Source organism: Dermochelys coriacea, chromosome 7 (genome assembly GCF_009764565.3).
Source record: "Dermochelys coriacea isolate rDerCor1 chromosome 7, rDerCor1.pri.v4, whole genome shotgun sequence".
Taxonomy (NCBI): domain Eukaryota; kingdom Metazoa; phylum Chordata; order Testudines; family Dermochelyidae; genus Dermochelys; species Dermochelys coriacea.
Genome location: NC_050074.1, coordinates 121554808 through 121573386, shown reverse-complemented (window position 1 = coordinate 121573386; position 18579 = coordinate 121554808). Strand labels below are relative to the sequence as shown.

The window sequence follows — 18579 nt, the reverse complement described above, 5'->3', positions numbered from 1 at the left end:
TTTCAGTGACCATATTACACAAAGGTTTCAGAGTAGCAGCCGTGTTAGTCTGTATTTGCAAAAAGAAAAGGAGTACTCGTGGCACCTTAGAGACTAACACATTTATCTGAGCATAAGCTTTCGTGAGCTACAGCTCAATTCATCGGATGCATTTCAATGAAGTGAGCTGTAGCTCACGAAAGCTTATGCTCAAATAAATTTGTTAGTCCCTAAAGTGCCACGAGTACTCCTTTTCTTTTTGCATATTACACAAACAATCCTAAAGAAAGCCAACGGAGTGATAGAAAACAGACCTGAAATTGTGTCCTTTGCAATACAAAATAATTTACCACAATTCTGAGTCAAAAAAAAAAAAATCAAATTAGCCACTGATCAGATTAAGTGGACATATTCGTTCCTTCTCAAATCCAGGAGACAAGCATCCTGCAGCTGTAATTTCATCAAATCTGAAACTAAGCAGAATCAAGCCTGGTCAGTATACCGATGAGTGACCCGCCAGGAAAGCTCAGGTTCTTCATGAAGCAGAGTTGATATTGCACTAGTTGTTACTCCTTCTTTGGATGCAGGAGAGAAAGGATGGTGTTGTGGTTAAGGCACTGGAATGAGACTTAGGAGATCCTGACTCTTCCACAGACTGATTCTGACCAAGTCACTTAATCTCGCTGTGCCTCGGTTCCCTGTCTGTTCAATGGCGCAGAATACCTTCTAGCCTCACCGGGGTGCTGTGAGGCACTCAGATAGTAGCGCAGTAATGGAGAGGGGAGCAGGTGCTGAGTAATAGATACCAAACCAAATGCTCCAAGATACCAGTAAGAGCACTATATTGCCAAAGGTGCAGTCTTCTGGATGAGATGAAAAACAGAGCCCCAAACAATTTCTGGGATATTTAATAATTCTGAGAGACATGTTCAATGAATTCCAGTAGCACCCAAAGTCTCATATTAGGATTGGGGCTCCAGTATGCTAGGTGCAGTACACACACACCCACACCCACACCCACCCACCACGGAAGAGAGATCTTGCCTTCAAAAGTTTACATTCAAATTTAAGACAAGACATGAGAAGTGAGAGTAGGAGGTGGACAGTATAAGGTAGCTAGCCAGTGGAACTACAGTACATGCACAGCTGGATGGTTCCAACTCATTTGGAAGTCTTTTTTTAAATAAAAAAATCAGCTATTTCAATTGTCCCTCTGTCTAGTCATCCTTAGTTGGCAGATTTCTTGTAGGCATCAGCAGAGATAGGCTACTAGCAGCACTAATGTTGGTGTCCCGGTACATCAGGCAACTATATTCAGTCATGCCAAATTACAAATGTTGAATGACTGGAGCAGTTATTCTTCTCATTCCCTCCTGGAAAAGCTAGTTTAGTGCTGCTGGCACAGAATAGCTGACATGTTCTAGCTAGACAAGGTAGGGGTGAGAAGAGCTCTGTGTAGCTCGAAAGCTTGTACCTTCCATCAAGCAGAAGTTGGTCCAATAAAAGATATTACCTCACTTAGCTTGTCCCTCTCATATGCTGGGACCAACCTGTCTACAACAACACTACATACAGTGTTTGAGCAGTTTATACCATGCTGTTGTATACTGTGTCCAGAAGTGGTTGCATTTCAGCAAGTGAGTGAGTGATCCCCATGTGTCACATTCTGCCAAGGGTTTTGGAATGAGAGAGAGACAGAGAGGAAAAAAAAAGCACTACAGCAAATGTACATTTATCATTAGGACAGGTACCTCAACCAAACAAGTCATTGCCATGGCACTGACACACTGGATTTGGGAGAAAGGGGCAATTTTACAGGCACATGATCTGCTAAGAAATTGATTTAATTAGGGTGAAATCGACCCCCTATGCACAGGGACCACACAGTCTACCCATCACTTAAAGCCTATGGTCTGTGGGTGAAATCCTGGCTCCACTGTAGTCAAAAGAAGTTTTTCCATTGTCTTCAGTGAAGTAAGGATTTCACCCTATGGTCTTAAATCGGGCATGGGCCCATGGCATAGGGATCAATTTCACCTGAAGATTTCCTAAAAATCTACTCCTTAGAAAAGGCAGCTCAGTCCACATTACCCCTTTTGTGACATCTCCTGTACTGACACAGCTGACGAGGTAGGCATATTGATTCAGCAGTGTAAAGCTACCAACCACTAGGGGCTGACCTAGCCCCATTTGACTATGTTCCTTCTGAAGCCTAAATCCTCCACTGGATTCAGATCCAAGTCTCCAGCATTCACAGTGGCTGCTCATTTCAGAATTGTGGCGCTTTCTCCCTGCTTAGCATTGTCATCAGCTCCCATGCTCAAGACAACTCTAGGCCTGCCCTGCACCAGGTTTTTGGCTGTAGAAAGAAGAAAGGGAGAATGAGACTGGGTTCAGGAGCAAAGGGAAAGGGCTATTCTAATTGAGTGGCAGGAGGAGATACTGTTGTCTTTGATAGGTCAGCACTGGCTCAGAAACCCATACCACACAACTACTTACGCCTGGATTTTCGACAATCTGCTTTGACAACACCAAGGGTCACGTTGTGCAACTCCTTATCCTGGTCAGTCACCTAGAAGATGCAAGAGAAATTGCTAATTCACAGCAGTCGGTCCTGCAACACACGAACTATGAAGGTACATGCTAGCCTAACTTTACCATGACTAAAAAGAAAAAGGAGTACTTGTGGCACCTTAGAGACTAACAAATTTATTAGAGCATAAGCTTTTGTGAGCTACAGCTCATTTCATCGGATGCATACAGTGGAAAATATAGTGGGGAGATTTTATATACGCAGATAACATGAAACAATGGGTGTTACCATACAGACCGTAACAAGAGAGTCATCAGGGAAGGTGACCTATTACCAGCACGAGAGCCTGGGGGGGGTGCGGGGAGGGAACCTTTTGTAGTGATAATCAAGGTGGACCATTTCCAGCAGTTGACAAGAACAGTAGGAGGGGAAATAAACTTACATAGCATCTGTCTCGGCTACTGCTGGCTTTAGCCCCTGCTCTTAGTCTCATTCTCATGAGCACTAGAGCTCAAAAATCCAGATTTTTTTGATTTTAAGGTAACGACTTAAATCCTAACATGAGTCAGCTTTATGCAGCTTATTAGCCTCAACAGTTCCTCTAAGGAGAGAAACATGAGACACAGACTCTGCATCTCAGAAAGTCACAACATAAGGCACCTACTAGTATATAAAGAAGTCACTCAGAGGGATTTGGAAACCCAGTGGAGAGTGTGTCAGGGTGCTACCTCTAGGTAAGGAGAGAACCACTTCTAGCTGAAACTAGGTTAGACCAAAGGAGGTGGTTCCCTTTGCATTCACTCGATAGATCTAGTGCCAGTGACCTTAAGGATGCCGCTTTGCACCTCTCCTCTCGGAATATGCAGGATCGTCTAACTACGTGATCACATCTGCTAAATGTGTGGGGTTGCAAGGGGTGTCCACTGCAGTTGCTGGTCACCAAGAGGCAGAGGCAGCAGCTGTCCAGCTCTCTCAAACATGTACACAAATAAACTGACAAGATACTGAAGAGGGGAAGAAGCAATGGAGAGCTAAAACTTCTGAACATGTAAACAGACCCCACAGGGTCCACCTCACCCTGTTGAAAGGGCCTCTAGGACTATGTGATTCAATCATATTGCAGAACGCCTCCTGCCTGATGTGACATTTATAACCTCTGGTTACACATCTCCATAATTACAATTCAGTTCCTTACATGATATACATCCTTGGAGCTATTTGATTTCTGGAAAACCACTCCTTTTTCCTGCAGCACCTTTATTGCTTCCTTGAATGCACTGTGAATCAGTTTGGAGCTGGGTTCACTTTTTGAATCCATCTGGATGGGAAAAAAGGAACAAACAACATACCCACAAGATGTGAAATCCTAGCCCTACTGAAGTCAATGGTGAAATTCCCTTTGATTTCAATAGAGCCAGTATGTCAGCCAGAGTTTTTAAGACATCTTCCTTACTAAAGCCAAGCCAGTTCCTCTAGCTCAAGAGTTCATAAGTTATATCTATTATATGCAGAACAAGAGGTTTCAGAGTGGCAGCCGTGTTAGTCTGTATTCGCAAAAAGAAAAGGAGTACTTGTGGCACCTTGGAGACCAAAATTTGAGCATAAGCTTTCGTGAGCAACAGCTCAAGCTCACGAAAGCTTATGCTCAAATAAATTTGTTAGTCTCTAAGGTGCCACAAGTACTCCTTTTCTATATGCAGAATAGATTCTCAGGCCAGAAGGGAATCACAGATGTGTGTCCCTGCATGACAGCAAAACCACCCAAGTCATCTATTGCCTTCTTAATTCTTTGCTGAAATGGCTGCCACATACAGTCAGCTATTCCTTCCTTTGGAACAATTTTACAAATTAAAAAAAAAAAAAGCCATGAAATTGCGAAAGCTAAGATTGCCATTCACATGACTCCAGGAGCTGGGTCTTTAAGAAAGCAAACACATATCGCAAGAGTTGACAACACAGATTTTGCAATAGGAGGGAAACAATATAACAACAGCCATACTGGGTCAGACCAATGGTCTATCTAGCCCAGTATTCTGTCTTCCGACAGTGACCAATGCCAGGTGCTTTAGAGGGAATCGAGTGATCCATCCTCTGTTGTCCACTTCCAGCTTCTGGTAGTCAGAGGGTAGGGATACCCAGAGCATGGGGTTACATCCCTGACCATCTTGGCTAACAGCCATTGATGAACCTATCCTCCATGAACTTATCTAATTCTGTTTTGAACACTGTTATAGTTTTGGACTTCACAACATCTACTGGTAAAAAGTTCCACAGGTTGACTGTGCATTGTGCGATGAAATTCTTCCTTTTGTTTTAAACCTGCTACCTATAATTTCACTGGGGGACTCCTGGCTCTTGCATTATGTGAAAGGGTAAATAACACCTCCTTATTCACCAGCAAAGGGTAAGAGATGCATACAAGGTGACGAGAACTGTGGGGAACACAGGAGGTGTGTTAAGGGGAGTAATTTTGAGGGTTGGGAACAAAGGTCTGTATTAGGGAGAGAAAGAACATGGCAGCAAGAAGAACAAAAAATAGAAGTCAGGGGCTTGTGGAGCGAAGAGGAGACCTGGAATCGAGGGATCTGTACTGACAATGTAGAAAGTGATGGGATTCATAGATACTAAGGTCAGAAGGGACCATTCTGATCATCTAGTCCGACCTCCTGCATAGCGCAGGCCACAGAATCTCACCCACCCACTCCTATGAAAAACCTCACCTATGTCTGAGCTATTGAAGTCCTCAAATCATGGTTTAAAGACTTCAAGGAGCAGAGAAGCCTCCCTCAAGTCACCCATGCCCCATGCTACAGAGGAAGGCGAAAAACCTCCAGGGCCTCTCCAATCTGCCCTGGAGGAAAATTCCTTCCCAAACCCAAATATGGTGATCAGCTAAACCCTGAGCATATGGGCAAGAATAACCAGCCAGATACCCAGGAAAGAATTTTCTATAGTAACTCAGATCCCATCCATCTAATATCCCATCTCAGGGGATTTGGCCTATTTACCCTGAATATTTAAAGATCAATTACTTACCAAAATCCCATTATCCCATCATACCATCTCCTCCATAAACTTATCAAGTAGAATCTTAAAACCAGATAGATCTTTTGCCCCCACTGCTTCGCTTGGAAGGCTATTCCAAAACTTCACTCCTCTGATGGTTAGAAACCTTCGTCTAATTTCAAGTCTAAACTTCCTGGTGGCCAGTTTATACCCATTTGTTCTTGTGTCCACATTGGTGCTGAGCTGAAATAATTCCTCTCCCTCTCCTGTATTTATCCCTCTGATATATTTATAGAGAGCAATCATATCTCCCCTCAACCTTCTTTTACTTAGGCTAAACAAGCCAACTCCTTAAGTCTCCTTTCATAAGACAAGTTTTCCATTCCTCGGATCAGCCTAGTAGCCCTTCTCTGTACCTGCTCCAGTTTGAATTCATCCTTTTTAAACATGGGAGACCAGAACTGCACACAGTATTCCAGGTGAGGTCTCACCAGTGCCTTGTATAACGGTACTAAAACCTCCTTATCCCTACTGGAAATGCCTCTCCTGATGCATCCCAAAACCGCATTAGCTTTTTTCACAGCCATATCACATTGGCAGCTCATAGTCATCCTATGATCAACCAATAATCCAAGGTCCTTCTCCTCTTCCGTTACTTCTAATTGATGCATCCCCAACTTATAACTAAAATTCTTGTTATTAATCACTAAATGCATAACCTTTTACATTCTCACTATTAAATTTCATCCTATTACTATTACTCCAGTTTACAAGGTCATCCAGATCCTCCTGTATAATATCCCGATCCTTCTCTGAATTGGCAATACCTCCCAGCTTTGTATCATCTGCAAACATTATTAGCATACTCCCACTTTTTGTGCCAAGGTCAGTAATAAAAAGATTAAATAAGATTGGTCCCAAAACCGATCCCTGAGGAACTCCACTGGTAACCTCCCTCCAGCCTGACAGTTCGCCTTTCAGTAGGACCCGTTGCAGTCTCCCCTTTAACCAATTCCTTATCCACCTTTTGATGTTCATATTGATCCCCATCTTCTCCAATTTAACTAATAATTCCCCATGTGGCACGGTATCAAATGCCTTACTGAAATCTAGGTAAATTAGATCCACTGCATTTCCTTTATCTAAAAAAATCTGTTACCTTTTCAAAAAAGGAGATTAGGTTGGTTTGGCACGATCTACCTTTTGTAAAACCATGTTGTATTTTGTCCCATTTACCATTGACTTCAATGTCCTTAACTAATTTCTCCTTCAAAATTTTTTCCAGGACCTTGCATATTACAGATGTCATACTAACTGGCCTGTAGTTACCCGGATCACTTTTTTTTCCTCTCTTAAAAATAGGAACTATATTAGCAATTCTCGAATCTGTAAACTCAGGAGTTGTACTGAATGATTGATTAAAAATTCTTGCTAATGGGCTTGCAATTTCAGGTGCCAATTCCTTTAGATCATCCTTCTTGGATTAAGATTATTTGGGCCCCCCGATTTAGTCCCATTAAGCTGTTTCAGTTTCGCTTCTACCTCAGATATGGTAATATCTACCTCCATATCCTCATTCCCATTTGTCATGCTACCATTATCCCTAAGATCCTCTTTAGCCTTATTAAAGACTGAGGCAAAGTATTTGTTTAGATATTGGGCCATGCCTAGATTATCTTGAACCTCCACTCCATCCTCAGTGTTAAGCGGCCCCACTTCTTTCTTAGTTTTCTTCTTATTTATATGGCTATAGAACCTTTTACTATTGGTTTTAATTCCCTTTGCAAGGTGCAACTCTACTCGACTTTTAGCCTGTCTCACTTTATCCCTACATGTTCTGACCTCAATTAGGTAGCTTTCCTTGCTGATCCCTCCCATCTTCCACTCCCTGTATACTTTCTGCTTCTTAATCACCTCTCTAAGATGCTTGCTCATCCAGCTTGGTCTACAACTCCTTCCTATGAATTTTTTCCCCTTTCTTGGGATACAGGCTTCCGATAGCTTCTGCAGCTTTGATTTAAAGTAATCCCAGGCCTCCTCTACCTTTAGATCCATAAGTTCTTCAGTCCAATCCACTTCCCTAACTAATTTCCTTAATTTTTGAAAGTCAGTCCTTTTGAAATCAAAAACTCTAGTTGCAGATTTATTTTTGTTAATCCTTCCATTTAGTTTGAACTGAATTAGCTCATGATCACTTGAGCCAAGATTGTCCCCACAACCATTTCTTCTACGAGTTCCTTGCTACTTATCAAAATTAAATCTAAAATAGCATCCCCTCTAGTCAGTTCAGCAACTACTTGATGAAGGAATCCATCAGCTATCGCCTCTAGGAAAATCTGAGCCCTGTTATTACTACTAGCACTGGTCCTCCAGTCTATATCTGGGAAGTTAAAGTCTCCCATGATCACGCAGTTTCCATTAGTATTTACTTGATTAAAAAACACATTAAAAAGGGCTCTATCCATATCCAAATTAGATCCCGGAGGTCTATAGCACACCCCAAGCACCATCGTAGAAGAGGCTTTACTAGTTATCTTCCCCAATGTAATTTTTGCCCAGATGGACTCTGTCTTATCCATTGCATCGCTTCTTATTTCTTTACATTCTACCTCATCATTGATATACAATGCTACTTCACCACCTTTACCTTTGTTTCTGTCTTTCCTAAACAGCACATACCCTTCAATACCTGTAGTCCAGTCATGACTACTATTCCACCATGTTTCTGTTTTCCCTATAATATCTGGTTTCACTTCCTGCACCAGTAGCTCTAGTTCCTCCATTTTGTTACCTAGGCTCCTCGCATTGGTGTACAAACATCTTAATTTTTGCTGTTTGGCCTTGCTCACATTTTGTACCCTATTAGGCAGGGTCATTCTACAGCCAGTATAACCTATTAGACTAGTATCCACATCGCCCTTGCTCCTTATATACATTCTCCTACCCACGGCTGTATCCTTTCTTACTTCTTTTTCTTCCCTCTCAATGCTAAAATCTGGTGTGGAGATTACCTGGACATCTCCCAACCATCTCCCCCTAATTCCTAGTTTAAAGCTCTCTTTATCAGTTGTGCCAGCCTTGATCCTAGAAGTCTATTTCCTTTCCTACTCAGATGAAGTCCATCCCGAGAGAACTGTCCTCTGTCTGTGAACGCCTCCCAGTGGCCATACATCCCAAAGCCCTCATGATAGCACCACTGCCTAAGCCATCTGTTGACAGTCATAATCTTGTCACACCTTTGTTGCCCTTCTCTAGGAACAGGAAGCATCCCACTAAAGATCACCTGAGCCTCAATTTCCTTAAGCATCTTCCCTAGCCTAGCATAGTCTCCCTTAATACTTTCCAGCGAGAATCTAGCCGTATCATTTGTTCCCACATGAAGGATAATTAGGGGATTCTTTCCCCCTCCCTTTAGGATCTTTTTCAACCTCATGTCTACATCCTGTATCTTAGCACCCGGAAGACAGCATACCCTTCTATTCTCTGGATCAGCTCTAGTTACAGGCCTGTCTATTCTTCTCAATAAAGAGTCCCCGATCACATAGACCTGCCTTTTCCTGGTGACAGTGCTATTCTCCAGTCTCTCCTCTGTTCCCTCTGGCTGCAAGTTCTTTCCATTCCTATTTTCTCTTATAATCCTCTTCAACCCATCCTGTATCCTCCTGGGGCTCATATTTGGTGTAGTCTCCCTTGACTCTTCCGCTCTTCCTATAGGACTAGCCTCTCTTCTCTTCTTCCTTACCCTTCCACCTTCAACAAGTACCTGCTGAGCCCCTTCTTCATTTTCCAACTCTGCAAACCTGTTCCTAAGCTCTATTTCTCCTTCACTAGCCCGTCTTTTCCTCTGCCTGGTCCTTTTAGTCACATGCTTCCACTGACCACTTTCCTCACCCAGTCTCCCCTCAAAATTCCCCAGCCCTGCTTCCATCTGTGAGTCTGAGCTTTTCCCTTCAGATACCTCATATCTCTGCTCCATCATCTGCTCAAACCCCTTCCTAAACTCAATGAGACTTTCCACCTGCATCTCCAAACCTCGGATCTTTTCCTCCATCAGCTCTATCAGACGGCATTTCATGCAGAAAAAAAAAAACTTACCAGGTCCCCCCTCCAGGATCATGTACATACCACAGCTTCCACATCCAGTCATCCTCAATGTGTCTTCCATTACAGGAGTTACTCCCACAGCTGCCTCCGTATCGGTCATCGCCTTCCCACCCAAGTCCTGTTAATCTGGGAAACACAAGTCACACCAAAAACACCAACCCCCCCCGCAAAAGCAAACCCCAAACAAGCACCACAATACAAACTCCCCTTTCAAACTCCCGTTTACAGCTCTGTTTGCTAGCTCCTGTGCCGCTGCCTGACTGGAGGGCTACCTTTATAGGACCTCTAGTCAGAAGCCCCACCCCCTAATCAGGGCTCAGCTTCTCTCCCAGCACAAAGCCCCTACAAACACACACACACACACACACACACACACACACTAAAAATACAAAACCAAGTACAAATACCTTCTCTTCCAACAGAACTTCCACTCAAACTCCCCTGTTTACAGCTCGGTTTGCTAGCTCCTGTGCCGCGGCAGCTGATTCGCAGAGGAAGACGTGGATAGGGAGTGAAGGGAATATGGTGAGAGTCAGGAAGAGCAGAGCAAGTGAGGGAGTAGGGAGGACTAAAAGAATGGAAGGACAGTAAATGGAGTGGAAGGAAATGGATGATACCAACTAAGGGAGGGAAAATAAATGGGGGTAGGAGAGAAGAGTAGGCAGAAAAAAGGCAAGACCACTACCTACTCTTCTCTGGAAGCACCTCACTTTCCATCCTGCCAAACCCATCACTCCCGTCCCTTCTCTCTTTCAGACAAGATCATTTTATGCAAGCAGACTATTTCAGTGACCAGTCTCTCACACCCTTACCGGCTGGAAGCATGGTGTTCACAATGTGGCTCCTTTTTTGGGCACAGAAACTTGCTTTGATTTACAGCGACCCTTCTGGCCAACTGAGGAAGCACATCAAGGGCTTGTCTTCACTACCAGGGTAAGTCGACCTAAGTTTCACGTAGCTGGAGCAGTGTATAATGTAGCTGGAGTCGACATAGCTTAGGTCGACTTACCCCGGTGTCGTCACTGCGCTGAGTCGACAGAAGACACTCTTCAGTCGACTTCCCAGTTCTCTGAGAAGAGTAAGGAGTACCAGGGTCGACCAGAGAGTGCTCTGCCATCGATTTAGAGGGTCTTCACTGGATCCACTAAATTGATATTCACTGCATCGATTGCAGCAGCATCGATCTCCCTAGTAGCGAAGACAAGCCCTTCGTGGTTTTTTATCCGAGGTCTGGTTGGATGGGTTTGAGAGTGAAATAAGGGAGATTGGACAATTATTAGGGCTCTCACAGGAAAGCACAGCCTCTCCACTCCACACGCACACCTCTCCACAAAAGGGAAGAAAATGTTCCCCTTCTAGATGCTGGAATAAACCTTCAACATCAGGAGAAACTGCTAGCAAAGCAATTGTCTCTTGCAAGGTGCTAATCAATTTTTAATGTGAAAGCAATGGGAATCAAAGAGAGAGACAAAAATCTCCAAAGGAGTGTGATAATTATTCAGTTTGGTCTAATGCTGAGATCCCATCAGAGGGAGATAATTAGGAACATGCTCTGTGTAAGCTGACACATGGCTTGGTTTGGATGGATACTGAAAGAATTATTAAGGATGTGTGACGAGAGTGACAGAATTGAACAAATATAAACAGGCTTTGAAATGAAAGAAAAAAAGCAAAGTTCCTGCTTATCGAAGCCTCTTTGCACACTTTGAACAGGCCTACAACAACAGGAATTCCATGGGACAGCCGCCCTTCCATGGGACTTGGTAGGCCCCCTGGATGGTAGAAGAGCATTGGCACAGAAAATTACAGGGGTACTCAGAAACAAGAAGGAATCAGCCATTTTTCTCTATAAAGTGTCCCAGAATGTGTCCCTTCCTCTTCACCTTTAGACTTGGTTCATGGTTTGGTAATTTTCTTTGTTACTGCAAACTCCTCCCCTGTTCCTGACCTTCCAGTCCATCTCAGACACCTCTGCCAAAAGTCCCTTTTCATTTGTTTCCCCTAGTCCCTTCTACTGTCTTCCAAAAAGGGACTTCACTTTCAAACTAATCCCTAAAACCTCTCTTGCCAGTATCTGTGGCCTCACCTCCTCCAACCCACCATCCAGGTGTCTCTCCTATAGGCTTTCATAGAATCATAGAATCACAGAATATCAGGGTTGGAAGGGACCTCAGCAGGTCATCTAGTCCAACCCCCTGCTCAAAGCAGGGCCAATCCCCAACTAAATCATCCCAGCCAGGGCTTTATCAAGCCTGACCTTAAAAACCTCAAAGGAAGGAGATTCCACCACCTCCCTAGGTAATGCATTCCACTGCTTCACCACCCTCCTAATGAAAAAGTTTTTCCTAATATACAACCTAAACCTCCCCCACTGCAACTTGAGACCATTACTCCTTGTTCTGTCATCTGGTACCACTAAGAACAGTCTAGATCCATCCTCTTTGGAACCCCCTTTCAGGTAGTTGAAAGCAGTTATCAAATCCCCCCTCACTCTTCTCTTCTGCAGACTAAACAATCCCAGTTCCTTCAGCCTCTCCTCATAAGTCATGTGTTCCAGTCCCCTAATCATTTTTGTTGCCCTCCGCTGGACACCTTCCAGTTTTTCCACATCCTTCTTGTATTGTGGAGCCCAAAACTGGACACAGTACCCAGATGAGGCCTCACCAATGTTGAATAAAGGGGAAAGATCACGTCCCTCAATCTGCTGGCAATGCCCCTACTTATTCAGCCCAAAATGCCATTGGCCTTCTTGGCAACAAGGGCACACTGTTGACTCATATCCAGCTTCTCATACACCGTAACCACTAGGTCCTTTTCCGCAGAACTGCTGCCGAGCCATTCGGTCCCTAGTCTGTAGCGGTGCATGGGATTCTTCCGTCCTAAGTGCAGGACTCTGCACTTGTTCTTGTTGAACCTCATCAGATTTCTTTTGGCCCGATCCTCTAATTTGTCTAAGTCCCTCTATCCTATCCCTACCCTCCAGCGTATCTACCACTCCTCTCAATTTAGTGTCATCTGCAAACTTGCTGAGGGTGCAATCCACGCCATCCTCCAGATCATTAATGAAGATATTGAACAAAACCGGCTCCAAGACCGACCCTTGGGGCACTCCGCTTGATACCGGCTGCCAACTAGACATGGAGCCATTGATCACTACCCGTTGAGCCCGACGATCTAGCCAGCTTTCTATCCACCTTATAGTCCATTCATCCAGCCCATACTACTTTAACTTGCTGGCAAGAATACTGTGGGAGACCCTGTCAAAAGCTTTGCTAAAATCAAGGAATAACATGTCCACTGCTTTCCCCTTATCCACAGAGCCAGTTATCTCGTCATAGAAGGCAATTAGATTAGTCAGGCATGACTTGCCCTTGGTGAATCCAAGCTGACTGTTCCTGATCACTTTCCTCTCCTCTAAGTACTTCAGAATTGATTCCTTGAGGACCTGTTCCATGATTTTCCAGGGACTGAGGTGAGACCGACTGGCCTGTAGCTCCCCGGATTCACCTTCTTCTCTTTTATAAAGATGGGCACTACATTAGCCTTTTTCCTGTCATCTGGGACCTCCCCTGATTGCCATGAGTTTTCAAAGATAATGGCCTTACTCCTATTCCAGACTGTGCTTTGTTTCATGACATTCAGGCTGGTTGGAATAAGCCTCTCAATGCACATTTGAACCCTTCAGCTCTTGTCTTCCAAAGACACCTCATGCCTATTCCACAAAACATTACAGCTACAGTGACCATACACCTTTTGGTAGTGGGTAGTATAGTATCCCATTTTTGCCACTGGACTAAGCTCTTATAGGCAGAGATTGAGTCTTCTTTGGTACAAGCACACCAACTGTACAGCACTGTGTGCAAGTACGAGGTTATAACAAATAACAAATCAGATAAGCAATCTGTGAGCAGGTAACCCTGCACGATATCACATTCCTGCCCCCCCTCCTGAAGCAGGATGAAGGCTTGACAATTGGAGAAATAAAAGGTGGCTGTTAACATTGTGAAGTCCTGCAAAACAGCTCATCTAATAATACGTCATCCCTCTATAGAGCAGCACATCAGAGGATCTCAAGGCATTTTATAAACATTAGTGATTTACAGCCTGATCTAAAGCACCTGAAAAAAAATCCTATAGACTTCTGTGAGCTTTGGATCAGATTCTTAATCCTCTCAGTTTCCACATGAGTTAGGTGAGATTACTGGGCTACATTGTCAAAGTGACTAGATTTTGGGTTCCTCGGTTTTAGGGTGCTCAACTTGAGACATATTAAAAAGAGGTTAGATTTCAGAAAAGTGCTAACACCACAGGGATCTGAAAATCAGGCCCCTTTAGGGTAGGTCAGTTGAGTGCCTAAAAATGGAGGCATCCAAAATCACCAGTCACTTTTATAAGTTTAGACCACTATCCCTATTCTACACATGGGAAACAGAGGCAGAGTTTAAATAACGACTTCCCTGGGTCACACATAGAGCTTGTGACAGAGCCAGCAATAGAATCCAAGTCTGTCAATTTTGTGCTTTAAATCGCATCCTCCCAGCCGAGTGGCCTCATATTGCACCACAGGTTGGAATTTGTGTAGCCAATTCTTCTCAACTTATGCCTTTCAAAAAAGTTATCCAAGCAATAACAGGTCAAGGTGTGCGGTGGTGCACGAATTATCCTCTCTGCTTGGGAAGAGTGTTGAAGACACAGCACACCTGGGAGTATTAAAGTATCCTGGTATAATGGTACTGGTATTGTTTGTGTCAACTTCTCTTTGCTTTTCACACAGTGCTTGAGCCTGGGCTTAGAGTGGGTGACAAGTTCAGTAAAAGAGACTTGCTTGTCAGGCCTAATGTCATCTTGTTATCATATCTGCACTACTGTCTCCACAGGGGGACATTACCAGCTTCCTGGCATAGAGTTGACAAGCACATTAGTAACAAGTGTATGCATGAAGCAGGACACGAAAGAATCCCAGGCCTGGAGTAAATATAAACAGCATTTTAAATTCCTTGTTCTAAGTATTTGTCCCTGTTGACCCTGAGGTTATAATCAGACCAAGGAAAGTATAAACAGACAGGTCTGGAAAGCACAATTCCAAAAGAGCTGTCCAAACTAGTGACATATTACCAAGTGAAATGGTGTTATTAAAATAGCATACTGTACAGCTTCATAATGGAGGAAGTACAAAGAAAACTGCTTAACTCAGGAAACTAAACCACAGGGTACAATACAACTGCGGCCACTTGGTTGCAAGCCACACCAAGTAGCTATTTATTCCAGTTCAGGAACTGGACGGGTAACGTTTATATATAATTTTCATTCAAAGAAGAACCAAATTCTCGTTCATCTGTCAAACACAGTAGCACTCTTAGCTGGACTTGGGGTCTTCGTGGTCATGCTAAATACTGGGTGACATTTGTCTCTACTTCCTGCTTGTATTCCTCACTGCAGTATTTATCTTGTCTATTTTTGAAACACACTTTTTCCCCTCAACAACTGATGGGGGAAGTGATATCACTCAAATAGAAGGGGCACCGCTTATGGGGGGGGAAGGTCCTCAAGTTTTTTTAAAACAATGTTGTTAGCAAGAGCCAATATGAATATCAGTTTATTAAATAAACATTTTTAAACCTAACCTCTTTCAGTTTTTAAAATTCTAAACAGTGCAACCTTGTGCTAGAGAATGAGAATCACCAAAAGAAACCGACTATATATTAAAATCTAACCACGTTAAGTACAAGTAGTAAACAAATATCATTTATCAGGGTGTGCTTAGTAGATTTACATTTTGGACATCTTTATATAACCCTTTAACTCCATATTCAAATATTAGACTCAATTCTCTCTTGCCCTGTCCCTTCTGTAACCATTTGCACTAGTGCCAAGTTGATGCAAGACATTACCAAAAATATATACATTTTTAAAAAAACACTTCTATAGTGGCTTTATAGCCACTTGGCACTAGTTCAAATGGTTGCCAGAACAATGGAGAGTCAGGCCCATTGGACTTATTTTGTTGAGGACCACTCAGCCCTTTACAGGTTACAAGAAATGGACACTGTCCAATGATTGAGTAGATAGGCAATCTAATACAATTACAAATGGACATTAGCAGGAGCAGGTCTGAAGATGTGTACATCACAGAATAATTGCAGGTTTTCCTTTTTACAAACACACACTTTGTAAGGTGGATTAATAGTGAAAGGCATATGAGAGAAATGTTGTTTTTCAGGAGGAATGACTGGGTATCTGACTCCCTGGGATTTATAAAAGCCACTTGCACCAAGAGCTGCAGCAACAGGGATTTATATTACGGTAGTACCCATTGCAACTCCTTCTCTCCTCCCCCATCAGGACTCCACTGTAATGAGCACTGTATACACATACACATACCTTTCTGTACTCTGAATGGCTTTTGTAAACCATTTATCCTGTTCCTTCTATGAATGCTGTGACTTCAGTGTTGGAACTTTTCATCCTTAGTCAAAACGATCATTCCTTTCTATAATCCAGATGGTTATGGACTTTTAGTTTGAATTATTTTTAGCTGGTTTGGAAAAAGTTTACGCCCAATCCTGTGTTTGACATTCTTGTACTGGTTTCTCTACCACAGACTGTCAGGCCTCCTGTTAATATTCATTCCTCTTTGCTTAAAAGTATCACAAAAACAAAACTCCTTTAATAAAGGTGGACAAAAGAAAATAAATGGTCTCCAGGAAGCAACCACTACGAAGCAGTTTACAAAACTGTGGGAGGTAGTTTTCATTATTATTTGAATTCAGTGAAGAAGTTTTTTCAGATTTAAAATGTCCCTCTACAGTGTTGCAAATCTAAAGCCAGAGTATTATTCTAGCACACCAGAACCAGAAAGTGAAACCTATCAATGCAGTTTTCCCCATCTAGGGACAGTGCAAAAGTGAATCAACTTTACTAATAATCAGGTTTATATTCTCAGCTGTTATATAATTAAATCCTTAGCTGTGTTACTAATACATACATGGGCTAAAAAGAAAAGGAGTACCCGTGGCACCTTAGAGATTAACAAATTTATTAGAGCATAAGCTTTCGTGAGCTACAGCTCACTTCATCGGATGCATTTGGTGGAAAAAGCAGAGGAGAGATTTATATACACACACACAGAGAACATGAAACAATGGGTTTATCATACACACTGTAAGGAGAGTGATCACTTAAGATAAGCCATCACCTGCTGAAGTGAAGAAACAGATTGACAGAGCCAGAAGAGTACCCAGAAGTCACCTACTACAGGACAGGCCCAACAAAGAAAACAACAGAACGCCACTAGCCATCACCTTCAGCCCCCAACTAAAACCCCTCCAACGCATCATCAAGGATCTACAACCTATTCTGAAGGACGACCCATCACTCTCACAGATCTTGGGAGACAGACCAGTCCTTGCTTACAGACAGTCCCCCAATCTGAAGCAAATACTCACCAGCAACCATACACCACACAACAGAACCACTAACCCAGGAACCTATCCTTGCAACAAAGCCCGTTGCCAACTCTGTCCACATATCTATTCAGGGGATACCATCATAGGGCCTAATCACATCAGCCACACTATCAGAGGCTCGTTCACCTGCGCATCTACCAATGTGATATATGCCATCATGTGCCAGCAATGCCCCTCTGCCATGTACATTGGCCAAACTGGAGAGTCTCTACGTAAAAGAATGAATGGACACAAATCAGACGTCAAGAATTATAACATTCAAAAACCAGTCGGAGAACACTTCAATCTCTCTGGTCACTCGATCACAGACCTAAGAGTGGCTATACTTCAACAAAAAAGCTTCAAAAACAGACTCCAACGAGAGACTGCTGAATTGGAATTAATTTGCAAACTGGATACAATTAACTTAGGCTTGAATAGAGACTGGGAATGGATGAGTCATTACACAAAGTAAAACTATTTCCCCATGGTATTTCTCCCTCCCACCCCACCCCCCACTGTTCCTCTGATATTCTTGTTAACTGCTGGAATTAGCCTACCTTGCTTGTCACCATGGAAGGTTTTCCTCCTTTCCCCCCCCCTGCTGCTGGTGATGGCTTATCTTAAGTGATCACTCTCCTTACAGTGTGTATGATAAACCCATTGTTTCATGTTCTCTCTCTCTCTCTGTGTGTGTGTGTGTGTGTGTGTGTGTGTGTGTGTGTGTGTGTGTGTGTGTGTGTGTGTATAAATCTCTCCTCTGCTTTTTCCACCAAATGCATCCGATGAAGTGAGCTGTAGCTCACGAAAGCTTATGCTCTAATAAATTTGTTAGTCTCTAAGGTGCCACGGGTACTCCTTTTCTTTTTGCGAATACAGACTAACACGGCTGCTACTCTGATACATGGGCTAGAGTTTCAATTCATGCAAATTAGTATAGTCCATTAACTTCAATGGAAAGACACCAATTTACAACAGTTGAGAATCTGGCCTTTGATTTTTATCTCAATATCATAACATTTTCAGCATGATACACATTCATTTCATCATTTAGCCAGCATCAGAATGAGAACCAGAGACCATACTAGCATATTATTGGAAAGCGTCCCTTTTCTCAGTTTCTTTATGTACAGCTGACTCCAATTAGATCTTCTGATCTCCGCTCCATCCCACAACCCTGGCCTTGCACAACTGGAGATGTCCAACAAGGAGAACTTTCAATAGGAAGCAGATGTCCACCTACTCCTTTGTAAGTTTAAACCTATTTTAATATATTGGGCTTTAATCCTCTCTCCTTGAACAAGTTCAGCACTACCCAGGCCTGTCCCACAAACTGCTGCAGTGCCTTCAAGAGATCTCATACACTGTTATTTCCACTGTGTATCCAGTTTTCACAGATTTATGAAAGTTAGAGTTTGAACAGATCCATTATTAGATTAGGGGTAGTACACCCCTAAAGCTAGCATAATATTGTTCCCTACAATAGAGTTTTCTCCCTCGGTTCTTCAGCCC

General features: G+C 43.0%; 1 protein-coding gene across 8 annotated transcripts in view; it reads right to left on the bottom strand.

Annotated features, from left to right (window-relative positions):
- Window positions 1-18579, bottom strand: part of STN1 (STN1 subunit of CST complex) — a 76526-nt gene that overhangs the window by 5892 nt on the left and 52055 nt on the right. For 7 of the 8 annotated variants that reach the window (XM_043519869.1, XM_043519868.1, XM_038411066.2 and 4 more), the window contains 2 exons: window positions 3708-3830; window positions 2479-2551 (listed from right to left, as the gene is read on the bottom strand). In XM_043519869.1, the coding sequence (XP_043375804.1) occupies window positions 2479-2551; window positions 3708-3830 (196 nt within the window). Of the gene's footprint in view, window positions 1-205; window positions 2339-2478; window positions 2552-3707; window positions 3831-18579 lie in introns of those variants that run through there. The other variant, XM_038411071.2, reaches the window with a different exon arrangement.